General features: G+C 40.8%; 1 protein-coding gene across 2 annotated transcripts in view; it reads left to right on the forward strand.

Moving 5' to 3' along the window:
• The first annotated feature begins 755 nt into the window (after nt 1-755).
• LOC146656858 (tetratricopeptide repeat protein 28-like) overlaps nt 756-25,839 on the forward strand; it is a 191,325-nt gene continuing 166,241 nt past the window's right edge. For both annotated transcript variants that reach the window (XM_085424633.1, XM_085424635.1), the window contains exons 1-2: nt 756-1,059; nt 3,577-3,873. In XM_085424633.1, coding sequence (XP_085280759.1) covers nt 1,030-1,059; nt 3,577-3,873 — 327 coding nt within the window. In that variant the 5' untranslated portion in view covers nt 756-1,029. The remainder of the gene's footprint in view (nt 1,060-3,576; nt 3,874-25,839) is intronic.

A 25,839-nucleotide genomic window follows, 5' to 3' on the forward strand; every position in this document is an offset into this window, starting at 1 on the left:
TATTGGAAAAATGTGTTACAACTTCATCTGCAAGGCTTTTGGATTCATGCATCCAATAAACAAAAATCGATATTTGATGATTGCAAACAAAAACTGTGTGAACTTCATCATCAACGCCATCTCTGGAAAACAGGGAATAATATTGTTACACAGGTAAACCCAGCTTCGCCACCTGATTGTGTCTGACCTGATATAGGGGTGTTGCTTTTAAAATGACTAGCTACAGCTGTATTATTGAGTGTTAAGAAACATTTTTATTTGTGGTTATAGTTTATTGAGTTGTGACTGAGTGGGTTCAGATACAGGGTTATAGGGGTTAACCTAGGTAGGCCTCGCATGCAGTAATGGTTATATTTTTGTTGGCTTTTTAATGGCATTATCTGATCAGCGCCTCACTGTCTATTATTACATTATTTACATGTCAGCATAACCTCAACAGTCAAATGGCAAATAAACAGTTCAAACCGATTTCCCAATCCACGTGGCCCTACACGGAAGTCCCAACAATATGACCTGAAGGGAGTGCCTCTGGTGACTGCACAAGGTGAATGCATATTTACCCTCCCCGGTCTACAGCAGAACTTTACCGGCCTCACCAAAAAAAAAGAAAAAAAAAAAAACCCCGACACATTTGATTTTAGTTCTACTATGTAAATGCCCCCCTAAAAATGTCCCAAGTAACACATTATTATCTGGATTTTTCTTCCCCCGTCTCCTGCAGATCTCCCTGCCTCTCTGTGCGCAGCAGCGCTCAGAAAATCCGCTATGGCAACAGGGGGAAAAAAGACAAGAAAAAAAAAGAAAAAAGGAAAAGATTTGACAACATGGCGCACTTTCCTTGAGAAAAAAAGTTTCTCCTGAACAGCCACACAGCTCCGTTTTTCAGCCTTTCCTCGCACTTTGTCAACTCTTTCGCTGCAACGTGGACTTTTTTGGCGACGCTTGGAAGAGTTCTCGTTGCGTAAACAGTCACAAAGTCAACAAAGAGTGTGATGGGATGAGAGCGATAACCCGTCGCAGGCAAACGGGATGGAGAAGCAAGCGACTCTGAAAGAAAAGGTAAATTATATGTATTAAAAAAAAAACCTAAAACGACTCTTTCGTAGGCTGTCATGCCAGCTGTCATTTTCCAACTTGTTGGTATTTTATTGCCCCCGGATTACTTTTTTACTCCGCGTCCTGGACAGGAAATACCAAATGACCATTCTGTGAAAACCTCGTAAAAGACCTCTATCGATTTTCCAGTCATGCATACAGCACTGTTCTGCACACTGGATGTGTGGGCTGTCCCAGTGCACATAATAACCAGCGTAAATCTGATTTGAATATCGCTCGATTCCAACATTAACTTGGAGCACATTTATTTAGTTTTTGCACGAACAGAAGACTTTACAGTGGCAGAGAGTTTCTGTGTATTAACGAGAGCAAATCCACACAGTTCCTCCAGGAGAACTGTGACCATCCTGCAGTCTGGACTACATTACAGTAGGAGAGATAAGTTGCTTTCCCTATCTCTGTCTCCTTATGATTACGTTGTTAGGGTGTCCTCTGTATTGATGTAGGCTTTCATTATCTCTCACTCTCCACCCTTCCTGCCCAGTGCTGCCCACATGCAGTGGGCAGCCCCCCCTCTGTATGTTGTAGCAGATTAGACAGCAGAGAGCGGACTTTTCTGTCAAAACCTGCATTCTCTTGGGCCTTGGAAGCACTAATCCATAATAGATGCCTCTCCTGCCTCTCCTTTGGGAGCAAACCTTTGAATGTCAGGCTTGGCGATAGTGTTGGTTGTGTTGCAGATGTCACAAACTCAGCCTGTTTGTGTGTTTCTGAAAGGTGAGCTATGGTTTATATGTATTTATATACACACACACAAAAAGAAAGACAAAGAAGAAGAAAAAATCTTTAAAAACCTCCAGAGGTTTACCGTACACGGATTTATCAAACCTCAGGTGCTGAATTTGCTCTTAGAGGTGCAATAGAAAAACGAGATGCCCCCCCCCCCCCCCCCCCCCCCCACACACACATATAAAACCATGATCTTTTCTCTGTTGTCATGTGATACAAAAGGTTATTTAACGGTTGTCATAGAAGCACTCTTTTTTTTCTGCTGCTTCTACTCCCTGGGCCTCTGGAAGTAATTACCAAGCCAGCCCTATCCCAGAATTCAGTCCGAGGAGGTGTGGTGAGAAAGAGGTATAATGGAAGCAAGCCCAAAAGCCAGGCAGCCCGAGATGAATTTCATGATTCAGTAATACTCAGCCAGCCGTCCCTGTTAAACGGACACGACGCTCTCCTACTTACTGTAATCAATCAGATGCTTACCGGTTTGTTGCAGTTAGTAAGATCTGAGTCAGTACAGTTGGTCTTCCTGCTGTTTTAGTGCAAGAGTGGAAAATAAAGAGGGACAGGGAGAAAGCCTTGCACTAACACATATATTATATTTGCTGTGGTAGGAAATTTTGCAGTGCAGTGAAGACGTCTTTATTAGGCTGAACGTCACAGTGATGTTGTTCTTTAAACCGCTATGTGTAACGCTGTAATAAAAAAGTGTGAAAGAAGAACAGCTGTGGACTCTGGGAAGTTGAAGATAAAAGGTTACTTGGTAATGAGTGACATCATGACAAACTGTGCTTTCATTTAAAGTTAACACATGTGCAGAAATAATTAAAGTTTGCAGCTAAAGACAGAAAATGTTGTCTGCAATGGTTTTGCACAGCTCTGATTGTTTTATACAACCTTTATTTAAACTGTAAAAACAACAGATGCCTTATAAAGTGTTTTACTTTGGCCCTCATGCTGTGTCAACTTTTGACTTGAGTCATATTGCAGCAACACATCTGCAAGAGTTGAAGCTGCACTATTTACATACTACGAGGATCACAACCTCGCAACACATGACACAGCAGGAAGAATCACAGACAGCAGTTTCTCCAGAGGCCATATCGCTAAGCTAGCATGCACAAAAATGAGGCTCCGAGCCTCACTTGCAATTCAGCTGGCAGTAATGTTCTAAATTGCACCCGTGTCCTGATGTGACACGTCAAAATATCTGCCGTGAAAAGGGCTTATTGAGCTCAAATACCAAAGCACATGCATTTTATTTTGGCACACAGGAGTTTGGCATAGACTCTGGGTCATGCACTCTTTCAAAAACACCCTGCTTCATATTCATTTCATTCATTAACGGTCCCTTGTGCTTCAGGTGCATGTTCTCAGTGCTGCAGTGGTAGCAGTGGGCAGCAGACATTTTTGGCATGTTGCAGAAGCAAAAGCACAGGTGTAATTGATCACAATAAAAATGACTGTGTTCCATTTAAATGAGCCACTTCCAAGGTCCTTTTAGTGTGCGTGTTGGCTCACTGTCGTGGCCTTGCAGGACACTTAATGGAACTGAGCCATCATTAATGAAATTTGCTTCACTTGTGTTTTTCCGACTATGACAGCTTAAAATATCGGCCTTGGAAAAACACTCACCGAGGTCTCTGCTTAATGGAATTCCTCTTGGTTAAGTGTTGTGGGTTTTTTTTCAGTCAGACTGATCAAAGCTCTCCGGCTGCTCCCTGTCCTTTTCTCCAGTTTTCAATCTTCGGTTCTCGGACAGCGGGCAGACCTATCCGGTGCGTTGGAAACGACGGGGCCAGGTACGGTCTGAGCAAAGCTGAGTTCATGGAGAAAGTGCAGCAGAGCAATGAGGCGTGTCAGCGAGGTGACTTTCAGGCAGCCGTTCATTTGTACAGTGATGCACTGCAGGTCGACTCACAGAACTGCATCCTGTACAGTAACCGTTCAGCGGCTTTTCTCAAATTGGGCCAACACCAAGCAGCTCTGGAAGATGCTGAGAAAGCTTGTGAGCTTAATCCCAAGTGGCCAAAGGTAAGTGCACCTCAACAGCCTAAAAAGCTGTGGATTCTCAGAACGAGGGGCTTTTTAATTTTATTTATTGCAAAATAAAACAACATAAGAAGTGAACTAAACAACTGTTCACGCTACATCTCCCATTTGATGTTTTTTAATAGAAATCATTGACTAGCGCACAAATAGAGTGTCATCGCCACGAATGTCAAAGGTTAAATCTAAACTGGGTTATCTAAGCGGCACAGATTGAAATGTGTCACGTGCCAAATGTGCTTCTTAAAAAACATCTTTTTATAAAAACTGCTGGCAGCAGAGGCAGCTTTTTCAGCGCAGCTGGTAATGAAGTAGCCACATAGTTATATTTTCATTGCATTGCTGTCTTTGCTCACATAAATGAGATCATTTATCTTTAGTTTAAAGTGTATCAAATCCCCATCACGTTTCCACTCCTTCAGTTTCAACCTTGTGGCTTCTGATCAATACAAACTTTTCTGGGGTCTTGTCTTTGATCTTGTCCAAGCCACGTGGACTAACCTGCGATAGATTTCACATTACTCAGCCACAGAGATCACTAGCAGACCAATTCCTCTCAGTGATAGAAATGCATCGATTTCGTGATTTAGCACGCAGAGAAACTTTTGTCTCTCCAGCGAGAGATTGATGATAATGTGGTAGAGTGGTATTGATGATAATTTGTCGCTACCAATGATGCATCAGCGGCCACCTCTTCTTTGATCTGAGGTTGTGCGTCTTCGTTTGCTCAGGTAGGTTTCCTCCTCTGTGAAAGTGTGTCATTGCAGTGAGAGCTGACACTGTCACTTCTTATTATGTCGGTAACGTGTGCGTCCTGTCCCATTGTCTGTGGACTTTGAGTACAGCCTTAAACACACCTATTGTTTACTGTAGCTTTTTATACTTCTGTTGTTGTGATCGTGTGCTCCGGCTAGTCCGATATATTTCACTTGATATTATAAATTTCTGTAACAGTAGTCTTGACTTTATGGTGTCACTTTTCTCTCTTGCATCTCGTACAGTGGGAGAAATTTCACAGAACCTCTGAGGCCTTTGAGACCAAACTATAATTGAAAATCACTGCCAAAATCGTTCGCCTCCTTTTTACACGCTATCCAAATACAATGAACTCTTTGTGGTCTGACTTGGGGGATGGTTCGCTTAATCTGTGTAGCTCTGCTCAGCCTGGATTTACTGCCATTTGACAGTTTTCACTCTCGTGCCCGGGCTTTTGTTCATCGTGATGTTGATGTATAATTTGACCCCTGTGTCTTAGTTTGCAACAGGAAACAAAGGGATTTATGTCAATGTATTAAAAATTACACAATATTGCTTTGCAGAAATTAAATCTCTCGACTCACCACTAGGGGGCAGTCTCGTCAAACCGGAATAGATTTTCAAGGGTTTTTTTTTTATGTGCAGAACAAAACAGCAGCCACTTTAATTTCCTTGATGCTTTTTTTCTGTCCTCTGAATTAGTGTGTTTAATAAAAGATTAAGGTAGAGCATTTGTGAAAGCAAACTTTCCTGCATGAAAAATGTATAGGTTGATGTTTTGATACATTAAAAAAGAATTTAGCCTCTTTTACTCACGTTTTTTAATCCACTCTGCTGATTATGAATGAATAGTTGTACAAATTACAACTCATGATTCAAAGAAAAGATTCGTAATATCTGCCTTGACACTCATGGTGTTGGCCTCTGGGAAAGAAGGGCTTGGTGGAGTGCAGTCTATCTGCTGTGGCTCGATGTTTGATGAAAGAACAGGGATTAAATCACAGGAGTGTGCTGGCATTCAGATCCTGTGTGAGTACATAATATCATCAATCATACCTCCCTATGACTGCACTTCTGCACTGGCCCATCAAACGGTGACAGGCGTGGTTTTGCTGCCCCGAGCCCCGCGCTGCAGCCCACCCTCCTGAAGCCCACAGCCAGCCTGTGAAGGAGCTCCCTGTCTAATCTGTCAGCTTTCCTTGCTGTAACACATTCTGAAAGAAGAAAGAAAATGTGGGGTTTAATGACCCAAGACAGCTTTAGGCTCTTTGTACCTCTCCCTCTTACTGAATATAAAAAGCTTAAATGAGAACAAAATAGGGTGCCATTTCGTAGACACGGGGCTCACGCGTTGTGTCTGCGCACATTTTTAATCTGCAGCCAGTGATGGAGGGAAACTGCGGCGTACAATGGCGTGTCTTTTGCTGTGCATTATTGATATGGAAGAACAAAGGGAATGATAGTCTTGCAAACTTTTTGATCGACACGCCGAGTGTGTGGCATCACCGTAAGATGGCAAACCTTTCGGCATCTGCTCGCAGTGAGCGTTTTGTCATCCTTTTCTGCGCCTCAAGTGTCTTTTCGCGACTGAGAGGACAATGCTCTTTTCTAGATGGAAATCCGTTGCTGCTCTTCTCCTCCATCTGCTCTCCCCCTCTCAGCACTGCTGTTCCAGTGACATGTTAAACAAACAGGCCTTTCTGTCATCACTCCTATTCTCCTACTTGAGCGCTGACAGGAGAGTTCCTGGGGACCCAGAAGACAACTGGCACCGAAGTATCAGGGGAAACATCTCTATCATTTGCATATCTTCTGATTACAGGTTATGATGGCACTTGTCATGGGTATTCCGTCTCTTCAAATCTTTATTGCCAAAGTTGCAGATTACACCCACTCATAATGGTGGTGAAAAACCATCAAGCCTCATTTTTCACACAAGGCTGCCACACTTCTTCTTTTTTTTTTTTTAAACACATTTATTTCAATCCATTTTTCTTCTTCAGCAGCTTAAAATGTCCATTTATGTCCCAATAGAGAGGCCTTGGGTTTAACTGAGACAATGAGTGTTTGCAATGGAAAAGGTCATGGTGTGTGGAGTGCTGAAAGGGGACTTTAATTACAGCAGCACCATATCCAGTAAATGCGTAAGGAGTGGATGCTGACACCCTGATGGAGCATAAAGCTTCTGTTTCCTGCGGCGTTGGGTGATGACACGGGAGTTTGCTGTCACAGGAAGAAAGGCATTGTGTGTGTGCGTATGATTTGAAGACCTCATCTTTTGCCACTCTCAGCGGTGCTCTACTTTTCATGTGGATGAAAACCACTGGGGTGTAATGCTTCCCTGTTGGTATGACTGTCCGTTAAAGCAGCTCTCATCTAATCTCGGTGTGTGTACAGAATAAAGAAACTAGCTTTTGATATCACGGGGAGAGTTGTCACAGCTCTCGTGCTTTTCTTTGTGCTTTCATTCACACCACCTGTAATGTGGATTTAATTGCATCTTGGTTACTGGTGCTGTTATTTTCATGCTGATTAATGGACTAAAGCTTCTGTAAGCTGGCAAAAGTCTTTTGAAATAATGTGTGAGTCTATGTTTGAAGAGCAGAGAAGGTTTTTGTCATAGTGCAGGAAGATTACAATATGGTATGCGTGGATTCATTAAAGAAACTCAGTTTGTCTACATTTGAATGCCGTTCTGCTCAGTAGCCTTTTTGGGGTCTCACTGGCTGGATGACTCAATCAGTCAGTTTGCGTGTTATCCACACTGAATTATGTCAACAAGGAGTTTTTGGATGGCCTTCTGGTTTCAGTGGAAATGACTGGTTTGTCAGCACTATCATAATGTTGGTGATTGTGGCTTTGAGTGACATTTCTCTGCTGTCGAATGGCTCTGCATGAGATTTGGCACTGCCCTCTGTAGGATGGAATATAATATTTTCGGTGACTTTTTCCTTAGCTGTAAATGCTTATTTGGTTAAAGCATTTAGGTTCATGGATACATGCCTTAAAAAAAGTTAATGATACACCATCAGCTCAGGATCAGTTGCCGATTTATTGGCCAGGCATCGGAACCCGCCTTGTTTTGACTGATAAGATGAGATTCGCTCATGCCAGTGGCCGGTGTTTATCTGTTGTGCCACATCAATTTTGGACTTGTTAAATGTTCAAAGACTGTGTGAAGAAGAGCTGAAAGTCGTTAAAGCTGTTCAATTATTTTCTATGATGGAGCTTCTCTGGTGCAAACAGGGAAATAAACAACAAGAACATCATAAACAAAACTGGCATCTTTGGCTGCGTGTATCTGTATGGATTCTTAGTTATTAAAACATGGACAAACAAGCATGGAAATGCAGTATATAAGAGAAAAACAGACTTGGTGCAATTATAAAGACCTTGAAAATCTGTATTTGCTATGACCACCTTTATTCTTCAACACAGCCTGAAGTCTCTTAGGCAAACTTTTGTGTTATTTGTCTTGTAGTCATCTCCAGGCTTCTTGAAGGACACTGAATGTAAGTTTTGGGCTCTTTGAGAACCATCTTGGTGCAAAATAGTATTTATTCCTGTCAAACTGTGTTATCTTTGGCTTTTTTCAAAGATTCAACAAATAAAAATATGAACAAACGATGTTTTTTTGCAACATGCTGCTAGTAACAAAATGCCCAAAGATTCAAATTAAAATTGATCCTTTGCTAAGTTGCTGTTGTTGTTGTTGTTATGTGTAAACACAACACTTTTCACCCCCTGAGTTAGATGCATTTTTAATGCTTAAATGATTCATAAACAACGACAAAAACATGCCTCTGATAAGGGTCGGCTACAGGGACTGAACCGAAAATGAGTCAATATGTAAAGAAGCCAACGTCCCGAGAAAAGATGAAAGATCTTTAGAAAGCCCGAAGAATAAAATCATAGAAAAGTCGGGCTCCTTGGAATCAAAATATAAAGAAATGAGGGTTCACTCAAGACCTTTGATCAATACTTTAAAATATCAAAAACCTAAAAATGCAATTAGGATATGCCGTTATTTTAAGATAATTAATATAAGTGTATTGCACAGGTGAGTTTGCTCATATACTGTACTGGATCACCCCACAAACTGCCTGCAAAATGTAAGTAGAAGAATGAAATGTAAAAATAAATGCTAAATTCTGATCTTCACTCGGATGCCACGCTGTGTGTGAATTAATATTAATAATATCCTTTGATGCATATTTATGGTTAGCGTGAGCTGGTTTGATTTGAAGAAACAGAGGACATCAACCTGCATACCTTCCCAAAGTTATGAATAAATAATTATACGATATGAATGCCTCTAGTTAGTCCTGAGAATACCAATAGACAGCAGAGACTCATTATACTGTGCACCATGTTGTCAGATTATTGAGTTATAGAGAAACATGGGGCAGATGATCTCATCTAAAGCAGCATATCTGTTAGAAGATCCCGCTGCAGTGACGAGGCACACTTCATGATTGTAACTGTTTGATTTAATTAGTGCGAATTTTCAGAGGTTGCAGAAAGAGCTCCGACATTTATAATTGAATACGGGGTAAGAATGAAGGAGGAATTTCATATCTACTGAAAAGTCAGGAAAAATGTCCAAAAATGTTAGAAAAAGTTCGAATGAGCGTGTTAGAGGTTTTATGACTTCATGCCACTGTTGTGTTGTTTTTTTTTTTTTTGTTTTTTTTTTTGGAATAGGCGTTGGTAATCTTCAATTGTATCACAGTATGCGCAATTTCCCCGCTGCCTCTCATCATCAGGAGGTGCAATCAGGTTACAAAAAAGGGAAAAAGAGAAATCTTCCAGCCAGCTTCCTCTCTCCCACTCTTATTTTCCACTTACCATGGAGAGAGTAGCGCTATGAACCACTAATAAGAGGGTTCCGTTTCGCTTCTACCCAGCCGAGGGTTGACCTAATGAACAAATCAAATGAATGGCATATAATTATAGGCCAGGGAGGCCGGGACGGACAGAGGGTTGGCGCTAGTGGGCACAAACCTGAAATTATTTGTCTGGAAAATCTGTGAAATAAGCGGGAGCAGTTAAATTCTGACTTTTTCCTTTAGAAGGCCGCTGCGGCTAAGCAGTACAGCACATATGCACCGTGATGGAGGGAAAGTGACCACACACACAAACACACACACACATGTCGGCTGTTTTAATTTCAGCAGCACGTCCTTGGCAGCTGTGTCATTCTTTACGCAGATGAGCTGGAACTTGTACTTACTTACGCGACTGTGTTGCTCCCTCTTACGTGGTATCCACAACACTGTTGCTTCATTGCTACTCATTTTACAAAAAGATGCTTCTTTCTCAAGTCAGCCCATCTTCTTTCCCATGAGCTACTATTTAGTAAGTATGCAACAAAATTTGCTTGAGCTATGACATTGTTATGAATCTGATGGATGCTACTTGCATCCCAAATCTCATTCTCCTCTTTCAGGCTGACAACTCGCTCAAAATTGAACGCATAAACATCGAGCACATCCTGTTAGAACCAGCTCACATCCTCCGTCTGCAGCTTTGTCACGACACGTAAATTAGATCTGTAATATGAGTGATAGAAGATATATCCAGGCTTGCTCATATGCTTATTTGATAGTTGATGTTCTGTTTAGCAGCTTTTTCCTCCCCCCCCCCCCTTTTTTTTTTTTTAAATTTACAGTTTGTCAGAGTCTTTCCAAATCCTGCTTAGCTGGGTTGCTGTGATGGTGGCCAAGTGGTTTTCCTCTCTGCCACCCAGGCTCCACACCAAATTGTAGTGTTTAGTAAAATTTAATCTGCTTTAAAGAAACACCAGCTGTTTAAAAAAAAAAAAAAGGAGGAAATTTAGCATATCTCGTGTGTGTTCTTTATACTAACCACAGGATCTGTACACTATATATCATTATCGCTGGAACTTGCAAAGTTCACAAAGGCAGGCTTTCAGTTTTCAGTGGAGCTTTTCAGGGTGATGTAATTTAGTTTGATATGTGGGTGATGATGACCTCCCTCTCACCCCACAGCTGCCTGTCTCCACACTGTCCAGGGGGCAGAGATGAGTCAGAGCTGGGAGCTGATTTCACTCTGATGATAATCTGCCGGGCCCTATCGACACACCATCAGCACCTACTAACTGCTTTACAGAAATGTCATTTTCACAAATTTCGAGTGTACTCTCTGTGGGTTTTATTCTTTTGGATTTGCTCAGAGCTTTTAATTCAACTCAGTTTTATTTATATAACAGAAATTCACAACAATAGTTGCCTCAGTATGGTTTATATTGTAAAGTAAAGACCCTACAATGTCAGGAAAAACACCCCAATAAATGCATGACCTCCTTTTTCATTTTCAGCATCACTCTGAGACAGGATGTTCCTAATTTTAGAGCTATTGGGTAAATGAATGAAAGGAGTCCTACATATCATGTGCATGCTGAAGGACATATCCTAATCAAGAATGAGTCAAAGATTCCTCACAGTTTTACTGGAGACCTAGGTAGTGCCATTTAAATACATTTCTAGGACTGTAACCTCAGTTTTGACTGGATTTAGAGGTAAATTATAGGTAATCCAGGTCTTTACAACACATGCCTGCAGTTTTAATTAACTCATCTTGCTTAATAAATAAATAAAGCTGGGTGTCATCTGCATAGTAATGGAAATGTATGCAGTGTTTTCTAATAATAATTCCTAAGGGAAGCTTGTATAATGTATAATGTATAATGTCCCAGCACAGAACCCTGTGGAACGCCATAACTAACTTTAGTGTGTGAAGAAGACTCCCCATTTACATGAACAATATGAACAACAGCATCCTCTAACCTCTGTAATAAAATACTGCGGTCGACAGTATTTAATGCTGCACTGAGGTCTAGCAACACAAGAAGAAGGATGAGTCCACCGTTTGAGGCCTTAAGCAGATCATTTGTAACCTTTCTTTACACTGTTTTTGTACTGCGATGAGCTCTGAAATCTTCAAATAAACGATGCCTCCTCAGATGATCAGTTAGCTGCTTTACTGCTACTCTTTCAAGAATTCTTGAGATAAAAGGAAGGTTAGAAATTATTCAATGATTACTTAATACAGCTGGATCAAGTAAGACCGTTTAAAGTAATGGTTTAATTCCAGCCACCTTTGATACACAGCTTTATACAGGACTTCATTTTTATAGAGTAATGAACATTTTTTCCAGGCCAAAGGAAGCTCTTCTAAATGAGTGCAATGCCATTTCCTCTTCAGCCTACGTGTTATCTTCTTTAAGATGCTCATTTATACTATTGAGTCAAGCACAGCTGATTTGTCTTGTTTCTTTAGAAGGCCACAGAGTCGTACGCAGTGAGGATGTAACACTATGAAGAAAATAATCGACCTCTGTGGGAGTAGAATTCATGTAGCTGGTCTTCTCTTTGCTGGCCACAGTGTGTGTTTTAGTTTAACAAAAATCTTTCTTTGTCGTTAACCATTTTGCAGATAAGCTATTTGAAAATTAAAAGCAGCGGTTTCTTTGTCCCAAAGGAAATACAGCATGTCAGCCTAGGTAAGCTCCTCAAATAAGAAACTTTCAATCATGTTAAAGATTTTCTGCGCCCTCAGAATGCTTTTTCACCTCCGAATGCACAAATTGATTACCAGCTTAATAGCTTTTCGCCTGCTATTACATGGGAAGAAATGTCAAAAGAGCCAGAGAAAACCAGCTCGTTGCCATGCTCGTGGCATACCAGTCTGCACCTGATAGTGGATCAGCTTTACAACACTGAGGAAATGAGAAAAACAATTGCACCCTGCTCCTGGCGCACAACCCCTAGGGTTGCACGGATGCTCTTTTTTTTTTCTCGCAGGGATTCGTCTCATAAGCAGCTGCATATTGTAGTACGCTGGCCCCTCCTACTTGGAAGCTAAGCAAGGCTCAGGCCTCAAGACCTGGATGTCTCCAGAATTAGCTCAGCCTGTCTCTGCTGCAGGGAGGAAGCGCTCCCATTGGGGAAATGGGGTAGAGCAGAGAGCAACCTGCAAGCAGCCCATTACACCGCATAAGCATGGCAAGATGAATAGCAGAGCTGAGAGGCTTCCTGGTCCTCTTGCCTTCACTTCTGAACTTTAGGTGACTGAAACACTCGTTTTTTTTCTCTTGTGTCAGATCCAGCAGAAAAAAGAAGAAAAAAAACCGTCTTTCTGCTCATGCATAACATCACTAAAGCATTGTGTTATAGTACACTGCCTGGGTTTGGGTTGTACTTACATCCTAGTGGAAACTAATCCTCGTCTAGCCTGCGGTCTGTTTCATGGAGCACCTTTTCGTGATGTAACGTCCTTCCATGAGTCATACGCCCTGTTTCCTCCCAGTGAAATAAATGGGCAGGGATAAAGGTGCCACTAATGTTGTTCTCAGGTGGCAGACTGGCCTTTTTGGAAAGACGTACTGCAGTGGTGTGAGAAAGTCAGCACCAAAATAGTGCTTACATGAAAGTAATGAATCATGTGTACATTTAGGTGTGTGTCAGACTTGTCCTGAAAGACTTCTCTGTTCAGTTTATTGCAGAAACTTTGCCATTATCCAGTTAGCTTGCTGTTTCTTATTCTAATAAGAAACGGAAAACTTTAGGAACACTTTAATGTAATATAATGTTTCTTTTTTTATATACCTGTAATTACAAAAACCATAGGGAATTGCATTATTGTTTACACTTGCTGAAATAAGGCACCCAAATGCATTCTGAATATTATTTGAGAAATGCTCCACTCAAATTGTATCTCCCACTCACCCCTGCGGGCTTAAAAGATGTCTGTAAATAGTTCCCAGTTTTCTCACTGATGGATAACAGCGACTGGCGAACAGCAGCCGGGGAGGCGATGCTTTTACGAGATGAGCGTCTCTCCTCGGCGTTTCTATCGGTCACAACTGCAAAAGGCATCTTTATATTAAGTGGGAGAGTTAAAAATAAAAAAAGGCATCCCTCCTCGTTATTGCAAATAGGAACAGGCAGCATTACTCTGCACAATACAGCGCTGTAAAATGCCAGCTAATACAAAAGCAATATGTCTCTTCACATCTGTCACCGTTTCATTAAGAAGCAATCACTTAATGTATCGCTAAAAAACAAAGTCCTATTTGTTTGCATTGCTCATCTGGAACTGCGACATGAAATCTAATCAGCCTTCAGTTTAAGTATGACCTAATGTTGCCCATTAAGAGTTGCGTGGTCACAATTTTTCTGCAATTACTGACTTAACTGGCATGTTGTTTATGATTAATTACAGATAATTTCTAATAAACAATGAAAGTTTGGAACAAAGAGTTCAGCAGGCACAAGATTATGTTAACCTGCTTCCGCGGTGATCGCAGATTTTGCCACGAGACGGTAGGCGCGACTGTTTAATATTCAAATCCAGCCCAATGAAAGATGAAGCTTCTTTTTCTGTCCAAATATCTTGGCGTGTAATGGCCTTCAGCCTAATTCGTTCATCTAAAGTGCTCCTTCTAGATCTCAGGGCTTGCTTTTAGGCAGCTAAATTACTCATTTGTGCCAGGTTATTGCAATTAGCCGTTTGAGTGTGTGCACTGTTGTGTCTTATCTAGATACCCTCTAATTCATTCTACTCATAATGAGTTTGACAGGGAAACAACAACAGCAGCGGCGAAAAAATGGAAACGTCTGGGGAGAAGTATTAGCTAAAAAGAGGAAACATGGAGTGCAGTTGGTGTATTTCTGTGTACAAATCTGACAAGTGACTCCTGTGTAAAAGCCATAATTTTAGTATTCAACCAGAGGCTTTGTTTAAAGAAAAAGGCACACGTGTTGCTGTTTCGCTGTCTGGAAAAATATCAGTCTTTGTTCAGAAGTGAAACGTCTTTGGCGCTGATGCTGATGCTGCACTGTTTTTCTTTCAATCTGACGGCATCTGCTTGTGCCGACTTCATATCCTAGTGTAATCTTACCAGGTCAGACCTATAACATTTCCGTAGTATTTTCAAAATGGCACAAGTCAGCCATCACATTAATGGATAAGCATGCTTAAAAATGGGCTGCGCATGTCTCGTCTGCAGCTTGAGTTGGTCAGCCTGCTGTACTTTAACGCGTATTGTTCTGGTTAATGAATGGTAATAAAAAGTGTTTCCAACTCATTTTTTAGTGTTTGTCTGAGGTCTCTGACGAATCTCACAGACGTCTCAAAGCTGTTCCTTTTATCAGTCATATGTTCGAGTTTTTTCTGTATACAAGACAAAATGTTAATGTGATATTTTAAAAACAATGCTGATCTTTGATCTCAGAAGGGACAAGAGACACAGTACGGGAGTCTTTAAGGGAATTGTTGTTTATTCTTCCCTCATTAGCTTGTTTACAGGTTTTTCCAGAACCTTTTCCTCTTAGTTTAAGGTGCGTTATATCTGCAGGATAACACATGCATTAACACATGCCACTTTGATAAATGATCCCTGACATGGCGACAGCATTGATCGGGATCTAAGAGCAGACAATACTGTGTTATTCACTTCAGACCGGGGAGCTGTCATACACACTCACAGCTTATAATGTCCCATGTTTCAAGGATGTCACACACTGTGGGGGATAAACTTGTAGCAGTCATGGCTTTTCTCTCTTCTCTAATCATGGAGGTTGATATCCGAGCATTGTGGTGGTTGGATCGCCAACATTTCACCTGAGTGTACTTTAGACCACTCATACTGTATATGAACCAGTGACAATTCTAGAAGAGTGAAGGGCATGGATGGAGATATTTGATCCTGTGGAATGACCAAACACCTGATGTTTCTAAGTCCGCACTGAATCCTGTCTGCAGCTTACAGCATCCACTGAATACCAACAGTGCGATGCATTGTGTACTTGGTTGCAATAACCCAACCTGATGTTATGATTCTGACAATACTTGCTGCCAGAACCACATGATGTCTGCTGCATTCATCTGCCACGAGTCTTTTTCCCACAAAGAAAATGTTTTGCAGGGTCTCATATTCTGCTCTTTTCATTGTACATCTTTGAGATTGCTGCTTTCAGCAGAGCACCAAGCTCTACAATCTTTGCAGTCCTCAAACCCTGCCCTCCTCAGATCCACAATCATGCCTTTTGCATAGTCTGTAAGATCATGTTTGAAGCCCTTTTTTGTTAACCCATTCAAATGCAAAAACAAGCGCTGAATTGGAGTTGCTGTTGTATGCACCTGTTTACGTAGTGATACATATGCAAATGGGAAGTACCACTTACGCTGCAGAAACAAGCTTTTGTTGATCATTTGAGTGTAGAGATATGTATTTGCATGAAACAAAGTCTGTCACAGAGGCAACGCAAAAGGAATGAGACTTGTCTAGATTAGACAATACACACACAGTGAGTTAGAGTTGATTTGTTAATTAATGTATCAGTTAACTGCAAGTCAAAATTGATTTCTGGTTTGTTTATTTATCGATCTGTTTATCAGTCAGTCATGTTACAACACTTCTCTTGTTGCAGGAACTGAAATAAATGATGGCTTTGCCATTTTCTGCTAGTTAAACAAGCAAGTTCAACAAATCCAGATGCTAGCTTTGGAGAACATTTGTTTTATGTGTAGCCGGCGTCAAGAAAGATGCAGAAACAGCTAAAGCAAGCTCTCATTTGAGCTTTTTATTGGAGTTTATTGGATGGTTAGACTACTGAGTCACAACACTTCCTTAACCATAATGAATGCATCCAAGCCTCATCACTAATGACTGGTTAGTCGCCATGCGCAACCAAATATAGACTTCTGTCAGCCATTTCATTTGGTCTGGTTGGCTCTGTTGGCAGTTTTTTTTTCTTTGTTTCAAAAAAATCCTCTGCCTCAGATGTTGGTGTGTTAAGTAAAATGCTAAAAGGCAACCCTTAATGGCAAAATCCATATTCCCATTAAACAGGAGGGCAGCTCTGAAGCATTCTCCTGCTCATCCTGCCCATTCCCTGGGTGTTCAGATAGGGGGGAAAAAATGGCTCTGTTAGAGGTAAATAAAGAGCCGGTTATGATTAACACTGAAAATTACCTTGTAAAAATAAGGTAAGTATGAGTTCACATAAAGATATTTGTATATCACTTTATATGATGGTATTTAAAGCTAGATGAATCATTTGTATCCATTCATTTATCCAGCTGTTCATTTTCTTAACCATTTAGTTTAAACTCACTTTTTGGAGTTAAAAAGTTGCACCTGCGTGTGTGCAAAGACATAATAACAGATTGTGTTAAAGCTTCTCCTGTCAAACTCATCACACAGAAAGCTTATGTTATGAATGTAATGAAAGGTTAAGCATCACTACCAAGGGAGTACCACTGAATTACCTGCATTCATCTAGCAGCTATTATGCTACCCCCGCTGGGAACCGTTGGAGCAGGTGGTGATTCAGCAACAAACAATAGATTGTCAGTCAGTAAATGTGATGTTAAACTGATGTTACTGTACTTAAAAAACATGTAGTTTCAAAGAAACCATTTTCCAAAGAAAAGCGGAGGACGATCATGTCCACCCAAAGCAGCAGCGCATCATTCATGTGACCCTCCACCCTAAATTTAATCAAAATTGCACCCAGTCTTTCCCAAACTTTATTATTATGATTATTATTATTGGTTTATTGAGGCTGTAAGCATGTGAGTACTTCAGTCCTGTGCCATCCTCTCCAAAACTCCTATTATTCGCAAGTTTACTGTCTTACATGAAAGACTGCAGGAAAGAATGTGTCAGGTTAACCTTGGAGAATTGCTACCATGATAATTCTGGTCTGCACAGCTCCAGCATGTCTGTTTATTATTGATTAATGCTACCTAATTAGCGCTTGGCACCTAGCTATGTTGGTTAAATGATGTAAGTTTGTGAAAGCCAATCTGAAAGCTGTAAAAACAATATTATTAAAGAAACATGATTCGCTTGTTCGAGACTTTGTAGCTGCAAAGACCTCCGCACAGATATAATTAGAGCGGTACATTTCTCTGTAGTTACTTAAATGGTATGATCAATCAGATGCTTTGAACGCTGGCTGTTGGTGTCCTCCAGTTAATGAAGCTCACTGGAAATAGGTGCAGCCAATGAGGTCTTTGCAACATAGTGTTTTCTCCATTTTACGCCAGACGAGGGGCCAATCAGTCACTTTAATTGTGACGCGTTTTTAGTTCTCTTCTGTCCTCCATTCGTCTTTTGACCAAAATAGCTTTGCGAATGTGAAAACAGGAATTTTACATGTGACTGTTTCGTCAGCTTTTGCATTTTTCTGCCACGCAGCAACGTCACCGCTCTCATTGTGCTAAACATTGTGAACTTCTCTTTGATAAAATACAGTGCGGAGGCTGTTGAATCAGCCATGAAATTCTCTCTTCTGTTGTGTCAAAGTGTGTGTGTGTGTGTGTGTGTGTGTGTGTGTGAAGCGACCCATTGGAAATGAGGTCAGAACCTTCAGAATGCACACGGTCCTTGGGAAACTCGTGTCTAACAATGAGCTGAAAACAGGAAACTGATGGGGAAGTTTGTCAACAAAGCTCGGAAATGACCTCTTTTCTCTGTGTCATGGTCGCATTTGTAGCTGCAAAAGTCAAAACACTCAGAGGAAGTTTTTACTTTTTACTCGATAACGTGGAGAAATGTAAACACAGAATATAATGCTTCAAGTACCAGAATTTAACATCACACGAGAGACCAAGAAGAGAGCGTTACAGCGCTCACATCTGTTAGTCGTGTCTGCCAGCGGTGATGCATGAGCCATTATGAAGACTCATAATAAGCAACGCTTATGTTCAGTGAGCGCACCACAATGTAAATGTACTATATTTATCCCATGTTATCGTGGCCTGTGCCCAGCCTTTCCAGAATTTGCTTACAGATACACATGCACATAATTAAATATACATGTAAAGACGATAAGGATATTTCTAATTACTTCCACAGTTTTCATTCATCATAAATAGAATAAATTACTCATTTAGACTCGGCATCGGGATGTTTTATTTATGATGCAGTCTCCTTTCGATTTCATCTGCGTGCTTCGTGTAATTGCATATTTGCACCACCACGGCTCGCTTTCCCCGAGCAACACTTATAGCACAGCACATCCATTCAGTGCCACGTGGGATTTCACCATTTCAAAGTCTGTCATTAAACACTATTACACCATTTGGGTTTGTTTGTGGAAACATTTCATTTTTAATTTCAGGCAAACTGGGTCAACAAATGGTTGGGATGTGTTCATTTATCATGCCTTCATAACTTGGTGTCTTATTTTTTTCAAAGACTCCGTTAGCTAACGTCACAGCAGTCATCTAATGTCTCTGGAGTCCACACCTGATGTTTAGTGGATTACAGGTTACATGGTTAACATTAGTTACATTAGTTTAAATTGGGTTACCTGCATTAATATAGGAAGTATACGAGTGTGTTCACTTCATATCTGTCTATCCAGCTAGCTGTTTATACACACAGTTACTCACTATGCAGTTAGTAGTCACCACTAACATCAGAGTGATATTCATTTCACATAGCTGAGCAACATCAGCATCAGGAGATTTCCAACAGCGACATAAGCAGCACTCCTAGTTCGTGGAGGGCTAAATGCATTTAAACCCACAGGGCTTCTACATCATTCAGTGTTAAACAGTGCTTTTGTTTTCGTTTTTTTGACATGGCTTTTGTGGAAATTGCTCATTCCAAAGAAGGAAAAACCATCAATTAACAAATCCTAGTTCTGGAAAGTATTAATCTACAGTAATGTCCAAAAGTCCTAAGCCACCCCTCATTCTTTTACATTTTGCTTGGAAAATGGGCAATAGGAGGATAATTTGCATAATTCTAACATGCTTAAAAGTCAATATTTGTTATGACCACTTTTATTCTTCAGCACAGCTCGAACTCTTTCAGTAAAGAGTCATAATTTTAAGTAATCTTCAGAAGTAGTTTCCCAGGTTTCTTGAAGGACATTCAAAACTTCTTCTTTAGATGGTGGTTGTTTTTGCCTGCAGCTCTGGGGAAGCCAATCCATGAATCGTAATGTTTTATTGTGAGTTTTTCTACCCAGCTATGATTTAGTACATTAGCAGTGTGTTTGGGAAGACAGTCATACTGAAACATGGAGGTGCTTTCCAGGTGATAATGCATAGTGGATCAAAATCTGACTGTACTTTTCTGCGTTCATAATTATATCAATTTTTGACAAGATCTTTAATGCATGCAGTGAAATGCAGTCCCAAACCATGACAGAGCCTCCATAGTGATGTACAGATGGCTGCAGACACTCACTGTTGTACCCCTCTCCTCTGTACACATTCAGATACTGTTAATCAGCTGTACATCTTTTTTGTTTTTTTAGCCCTACTGCCACTTTCTAATTTCCAGTTTCCTCAATTTTTTTAAGGACACAGTGCACACGTGCTGAGATAAGAAAAGGTTTTGGGTAATAGCTTTTAGGGAATCCTCTCGTTGGTGCCAAAATGCTATATTATGCCTGTCAAACTGTGCTATCTTTGGCTTTTTTCAAACATTCAACTATAAAAATGGGAACCAATCTGTGTTTTGTAGCTTACTAATAGTAAAAAGCAGAAGCAAAATACAAAGAAATGAAGGGTGACTGAGGACCTTTTCGCAGTACTATAAATTATTCTCAGATACAACCCAAATATAAATGATATTGGCAATCCCCAAATTAATCAAGTCATGTACATTGCTCCTTATCTTAGAGATGTCGACGTGTGCAATTACCGAGCCTGTGTTCAGGAGTGCAAAATGTGCAAAATGCTATTATTTAAAAAAGCTCCTGTCATAAAGTCAGACATGCATAGTTTAGGAACTGTTTGATGGTTTGATCAGTTTGCCATACCTCAGTGTCCATCCTTTTCTTCATGATGAGGTCAAATTGCTCTGTATTAATGTGCCTGCACTTCCCTTTGAGTATTTTCTGTCTTTGTTTTTTATCGTCTGTGTTGCAGAGTAGTTTTATGACTAATCTGTCTGAGACTGCTTTCATCAAAGCCTCCTTTATCCTTCTTGCCAGTCCCAATTTATTTCTTATTATTTCATGTACTTTTACGTGTGACATCCCAATTTCCACCTTTTCCTCAGGGACACCATCAATAATCACATTACTCCTCTGAGATTGATTTTTCAAATAGTCCCCCTTTTCCTCTATCCTTTAAAGTGTCTCAACCGATTTTGCCATTTTCCTACAAGTGGTTTCGCATTTATTTATTTTTATTCTTACAAGACACTTTGTCCCAACTTTCCAATTTTTCATGAGAAACTATACTGGTCTAGAGTTCCTGTTTCTCTTTAAGTGCATTTTCCACTCTACATGTGTCACGATCTGGTACAGGGATTCAAGCGCAGAGCGGTAAGGTATCTCCAAGGTGTGGTTTATTTACAGTGCAGTGCAATATATGTACAGTGAAGGGATCCAAAACTCCGGGGGGGGGGGGGGAAATCACAGGGTAACTCGCTCACGTCTTCTTCTCTCACACTCACACACTTTCCCGCAGCAGGGAGGTCGCAGGTCCGGGGGGGGGGGGGGGATCTGAAGCAGACGAGAAGGCAGGTCACCAACTAATCACAAGTCACGGATATGAAGCACAAGAGCTGTGAGAACACTAACGTTAGGGGTACAATCATCCAGCGACGAGAGGATCTGTGTTCCAGCCTCAAATAGTGCTCCCGGTGATGATGGGTGAGTGTTGTCAGGTGTGTGTGTGGGCCAAGGGCGGGAGCCCACAGTGAGCTCCGCCCAGGCAGAGAGGGAGAAAACAGCAACAGCAATTGTAGCCTTGTGGGGCCGACCGGGCAGGCACGGAGACCATGACAACATGCACTCTTTGAGCTATTTCCAACATAATATTTGCTGCCTTTCTTTGCTGATCAAGCTGCACTCTGTAAAAATCCTTTTCATCAGTTGAAAAGCAGAAATTGTTGCTGGCTGTTCCTCTGAATATTTCTGTACTAGGTAGCATGTCGTTATTGAAACACTAAATAACAAGCCTGAAACTAGAAACCGTGAAGCATATGCTGCTATATTACAACAATGGTGGTGTTTAAGTGTAAGAAAATATATTTTATGAATTAGGTCCATAATTTGTTGCCTCTGTACACCACCATGGAAAGTCAATATGCAATTGGAGTGCAAAAAATGTATTAACCGTTTAAGAATTATAGCCAGTTTTATAGTTCGTTTAACAAATGGCATATAAAGTATATTCAAAGTGCTCAATTTGTATTTTAAAGCATTTTACTGTAATTTGAAATATGAGGTCCAAACAGATGTCAGTGCATCTTAACTGTTACTTCAGAAAAACAACATCATAGGTAAAGAGGAAGGTGAGTCATTATCAGGGTATACAGTACAATCAAGAGATGCCTTCATGAATGGAAACACAGAGGGTTTACAACAAGGTACGAACCACCGCTTACACTTGAGACATGGAAGGCCAGATTAGTCTTCTTCAGAACAGATTGAGCTTCAGCTAATCTGCTCAGATTCAGCCCAAAGCTGTAAAACAGATCAGCCAAAGAATACTGCAGAAAAGTAACTCAAGGGTTTCTCAAGGCAGTGAAATAAGATGTTCTTCAAAAGTCAGTCAGTTGCTATCAAACCAATAGAGCATACTTTTTAGATATTAAATAGAAAACTGAATACAGAAGCACCCACACAAGCAGTAACTGAAGGCAGCTGCAGTAAAGGACCAATCAGAGCTTTTCAACTGAGGGAACAGTGTCATGGTCCTGGGCCAGGTTGGCCCAGCATTCTTAGTATTCGTGTGTTTTGTATTTTGTTCTTTATTTATGCCTTGGTTCCTCGGTTGTTCTGTTAAGATGTTCCTTATTTGATTACCCCTGTGTGCCCCTCTGTGTATCTGTGAGCCCTCCTTTCCCCTCGTGTTTTATTCCATGTTTTCCCCAGCCCGTTGTCTGTGCTCTCTCTCCTCCTGTCTGTACTTCCTGTTTTACTTTGACAGTCTGTCGTCAGTATGCGTCATGTTGTGTTCACTCCTGCCCTGTCTCGTTATGATTATCCATGTCAGCTGTGTTCCCCGTGTGCTCCCACTTTCCTCGTTAACCTTCTGTGTATTTATGTCTGCGTCTCCCTCAGCTCTGTGTCGCGGTCTCCCTCATGACTATGTGCCCCTCCGTGTGTTTCCTCATGAGTCAGTGCCTTTACAACTTCCCAGTGTAGTTTCATGTTAATTTGTATCGCCTTTGTTTTCCGTCAGCAATAAAGCTGTATTTTGAGTTGAGTCCTGTTTCCCGTGAGTTTGGTCCGATTCCTGCCTGCACACAGCCTAAACATGACAAACACAGCATGCGGTGATGTCAGTGGGTTCTGGGCTAAAGGCACTTATTGATCCCAAAGGATTTTCATTCAAGTATTAAAACCAGTCCTTATATTTAAAATGATGTTAGTCTGTTCAGTTTATTTCAAGTCTTTAAAAAATTGGGTACTGTGTATAAAAATGTCCATATGTTTGTTAAACTTCTTGAGTTAAAGCTAACCCTGTATGTACACCATGTCCTCTTATGCATTTTCATTGTAGCTTCTTTTTTTCTACATTAAACTGTGTGTGTGTGTGTGTGTGTGTGTGTGTGTGTGTGTGTGTGTGTGTGTGTGTGTGTGTGTGTGTGTGCTGTGTGCGCGCGCTGTGGGCTGTCAGGGTAGTGGAAAATAAAGTAATTCTTCCGTGAGTCCTTGGCTCTGTTGATTTTAAAGCAAAGCATAATTAAAAACAATATGTACAGTATGCGATGGTGCTGCGTTTCAGGGGAATTAAATTCTCTTTTGCCTGACATGTTTAATTAATAAATAGGCACGTTTCGCTAATTAAAGGCTGATGGCTTTGCAGAGGTCAACACAACCCTGACAGCTGGACTCTACAAGTCATAAACGTAGGGAACTACTGTTCACTGGATATTATGGATTTATATATTCCAAAATATTTATCCTTGGGATTTTTATAACACTATGATTTTGATTGAATTATGTCTTATAATGGTTGGACTCATAGAGTATTAATATGTATCAAAAAAGGTTTTGCCTATGTGCCCTCCATCCTGTAGACAAGACAGAGCATTTCAAGGCTTAAACACTTACACACACACACACACACACAATAATTCCCTAGAGGTCATGTTGAGAGTGTGTCCCCTTTCATTTGACTGCCATTCACTCCACAAAGAACTCTGACAGGAAGTGTTAATGTACTGGGAGAATTCCCTGGGCTTCCTACAACTGTGAACGTCTACATTACAAGAACGACCGTATTCTGGATTTGAAACATTGAATCTGTTTGGATGTTTCTCCATCTCAGGATTCTGTGGAGTTTTTTTGGCATATTTAACCAACAGTATTTTCAGGGCTGCTTGTCAGGATAGAGCATTGTGAATGTCTTTGTGATAGTTTGATAGAAAATTGATGCTGTAATTGCATTTTAGTGCTTTGCTGCAGCTAAAGATGCCCAGTTTGCTGCCAATTCTTTCAGTAACAGGGATAAAGGCTGCCGTTGCATTCCTCTCATTCCAATCATTGTTTATCTACTCCCTTGATGAATTGTAACTCATCGTTTGATTGCTCTGCCGTTTCTCATCTTTATCTCTTCTGCTCGGTTATGGTCAATACCCTGGACCATTTGGTGCCATTTCACAGAGATGGTTCCAGCATGACAGGCGAAATGTAATCTGTGGGTGTGTGTGTGTGTGTGTGTGTGTGTGTGTGTGTGTGTGTGTGTGTGTGTGTGTGTGTGTGTGTGTGTGTGTGTGTACGAATGCTGAGCAGACATGGCAGTAACAAACTGAGTTTCAAGTTCAATCCAATAAATTTTTTATTTGTTTTGTGGTGGTGGAAGAAGGGTGGGGGATGGACGGAGAATTCGATTCAACTTTTATTTTTATAATCACAATAGTCATTTAAAGGCACTTTATATTGAAAGGTAAAGACCCTATAACAAAGACAAACCTAACAATCCCCTAGGAGCAGCCATCTGGCAACTGCGGTGAGAAAAATCTCCTTTTTTAAAAGGAAGATACCTCAGGCAAGGTGACTATCCGCAGAGACCAGTTGGGGAGGTGAGGAAACCTTGTTAATTTCTGTTAACAAACGCGGTGAACATGACAAACATTATAAACTTTTTTGAGCACATTTCATTGCTAGTGTTGTAGCTCAAAGCATCGCTGAGTATAAGTGTATGCTTAGTTTAGCCTCACAGATTCTTGAAGGGCATCCGCATAGGAAGTGAATATCAGCAATAGAGCGACAGGAGACCATGAAATGACCATGAAATCAGTGATTTGTAGCGATGACAAGCACAATAACTGTTATTGACATGAATGGGAATTGTTCCGAGTTTAACTTTTCTCAACTTTGAGGTGAGCTCTGAGGATGCTGCTGCTCAACTGTCACTTTATGGGGGTGGAAAACACATTAGAGGGGTTTTCTATGCAATCACAGCATGGAACGTTCACTAGCAACAAGCCACCAGCTACAAAGTGATGGGTGACGACCGCATTGGTTCATACGTGGACGGACTTTACACTTGTATTCTGTGTCGTATATTTCAAAGCCTCATCAAAGCAACACCGTTATGTGACATGGGCATTTTAGATATTTGAGATCTGCTCATCCTTTTTTAATATTTATGTCACTGTGATGTTACTGCTTTGGGCCAAATTTCTGACTAAGTCACAAATTGTATTTGTGATGTTCTTTAGAGCAATGTGGGAAATGTCAAAAAACCCAAAAAAGCATAAGACAAAAACACATTTAAAATGTTGAAATGAGCCCTGATTAAATAATCACCACCTGTCAATGTGTGATCCTCAATATTTGGGACTGGTTCTGGTTGAGGGGATAATGTAATCAACTTAATGCTGCATTATGAAGCACTGGCTTAATGTCGGCTGGTTAGACATGAGCTTGCAGAAAGTCAGCGGGTCACACAATATTAAAACCCTGCAAAGGTAGCCTCGGATTTCTCATTCAGATGCTGCAGTCCTTCAACTGCACCGACCGTGGGCCTCTGTGTCAACAGAACGGTGCCCCAACTGGCTTAAAGCTGCTCTCAAACAATTTGTTTGTGCTATGTTTTCACTGTGAGATCTTCAGATCTGTTACCGGTTGTGGTTATTTCTGCCAAAGAAGATCAGTTTATTTGATCTTGCTCTACTAGCAGCTCTCCTGCCAGGTGTCATATTTACATAGTAGAACACATGCACAGTTAAAAACACAA

This window comes from Rhamphochromis longiceps, linkage group LG12 (assembly GCF_057381845.1).
Source record: "Rhamphochromis longiceps isolate RC_006_pf linkage group LG12, R_longiceps_female_GT1.1, whole genome shotgun sequence".
Taxonomy (NCBI): Eukaryota; Metazoa; Chordata; class Actinopteri; order Cichliformes; family Cichlidae; genus Rhamphochromis; species Rhamphochromis longiceps.